The 1140-nt window shown below is 41.5% G+C and overlaps 1 protein-coding gene across 1 annotated transcript in view; it reads left to right on the top strand.

Annotated features, from left to right (window-relative positions):
• Window positions 1-1140, top strand: part of LOC106011263 (putative epidermal cell surface receptor) — a gene marked incomplete at its 3' end in the record, with an annotated part of 8021 nt that overhangs the window by 4841 nt on the left and 2040 nt on the right. Inside the window, 1 exon segment of the mRNA XM_013080309.1 lies at window positions 401-549. Coding sequence (XP_012935763.1) covers window positions 401-549 — 149 coding nt within the window.

Genomic DNA, 1140 nt, shown 5'->3' with positions numbered 1-1140 from the left:
CACACACACACACACACACACACACACACACACACACACACACACACACACGCGGACACACACGCACACACACTCACACACATATACATATACACACACACATATTAAAACATACATGCGAGAAACGTAACCTTTTCCATACATTAGATGTACTAATTTTAGTGTGACTCAAGATATACCTAACATCATGCTTTTTCTTTTCCTTTTTTTTTCTTTGCTCGTAGATCACTTTTGTTGAAGTGTACTGTTTCTTACAAATGTTCCTGAATTTAAATAAGGTACTGGAAGTTGTCTCACTGACAATGCAATCCCCAATGTCCGGATCGGATGCGGGAACAACTTTACTTTTTACTGGTTTCGCAAATGTAGCTTAAAAAAAACACCTGTATAAATTAATGAGCTTTCTCTGTCCTTTCATTGCCCAGTTACCTGGAGATATTGACCCAGTTCTGATCCCGACTCTGGCCCCTGGAGTGATAGTAGGCGGCCCTGACCGGGCCCCTCCCACCGCCGGCCCTGATGGGGTCGTGCCTTCACCCCCGCCCATCAGTGAGTCAATGACGACTTGCTTCTGCCTCAGAGTTACAAAGTTCCATCTGACATTTTTGGTTGTTTTAAGTAACTTAAAAAAAACACTTTAAAAAACAACAACAACAACAACAAGAACAACAACCGAAAACAAAACAAAAAACAAAAAACCCCAACCTCCCAAGAAAGTAACTTACTGAAACCATGAGGTCAGAACCAAATGTTCTATCTGCTCTTTCAAAATCCTAAGATTATTTGGAGTCGTTATCAAGATATTCAAAGAATTGCATTCGAAAAAAAGCTTGTCATGATTTAAAATTCAAAATCATTTAGGTCAAATTTCTGTTTTTGTTTTTGTAAAGTGTTTTACGGCGGTCGCAACTGCATAAGGTCATATGAGCGCGCGGGACACACCTAATATTTTCAGTCGGTAGGAAATTTTGAATTTTGCCCGGGTGGCGTCGAAGCCTACTCTTATCGATTTTAGACCATCAAGAGATCTTTAACGTGCGCAACTTGGACACGGGCCCTCCGAGATTTTTCGCCCTTGTCCGAGAAGGCTAGGTGTAGATCTTTCCTACCAGGGGTGTGGCTGAAAGACAGCAGTAAGAA

This window comes from Aplysia californica, unplaced genomic scaffold, assembly GCF_000002075.1.
Source record: "Aplysia californica isolate F4 #8 unplaced genomic scaffold, AplCal3.0 scaffold00081, whole genome shotgun sequence".
NCBI lineage: Eukaryota > Metazoa > Mollusca > Gastropoda > Aplysiida > Aplysiidae > Aplysia > Aplysia californica.
Note: the sequence above shows the minus strand (reverse complement) of the source record. Positions and strands in the feature narration are given on the sequence as shown.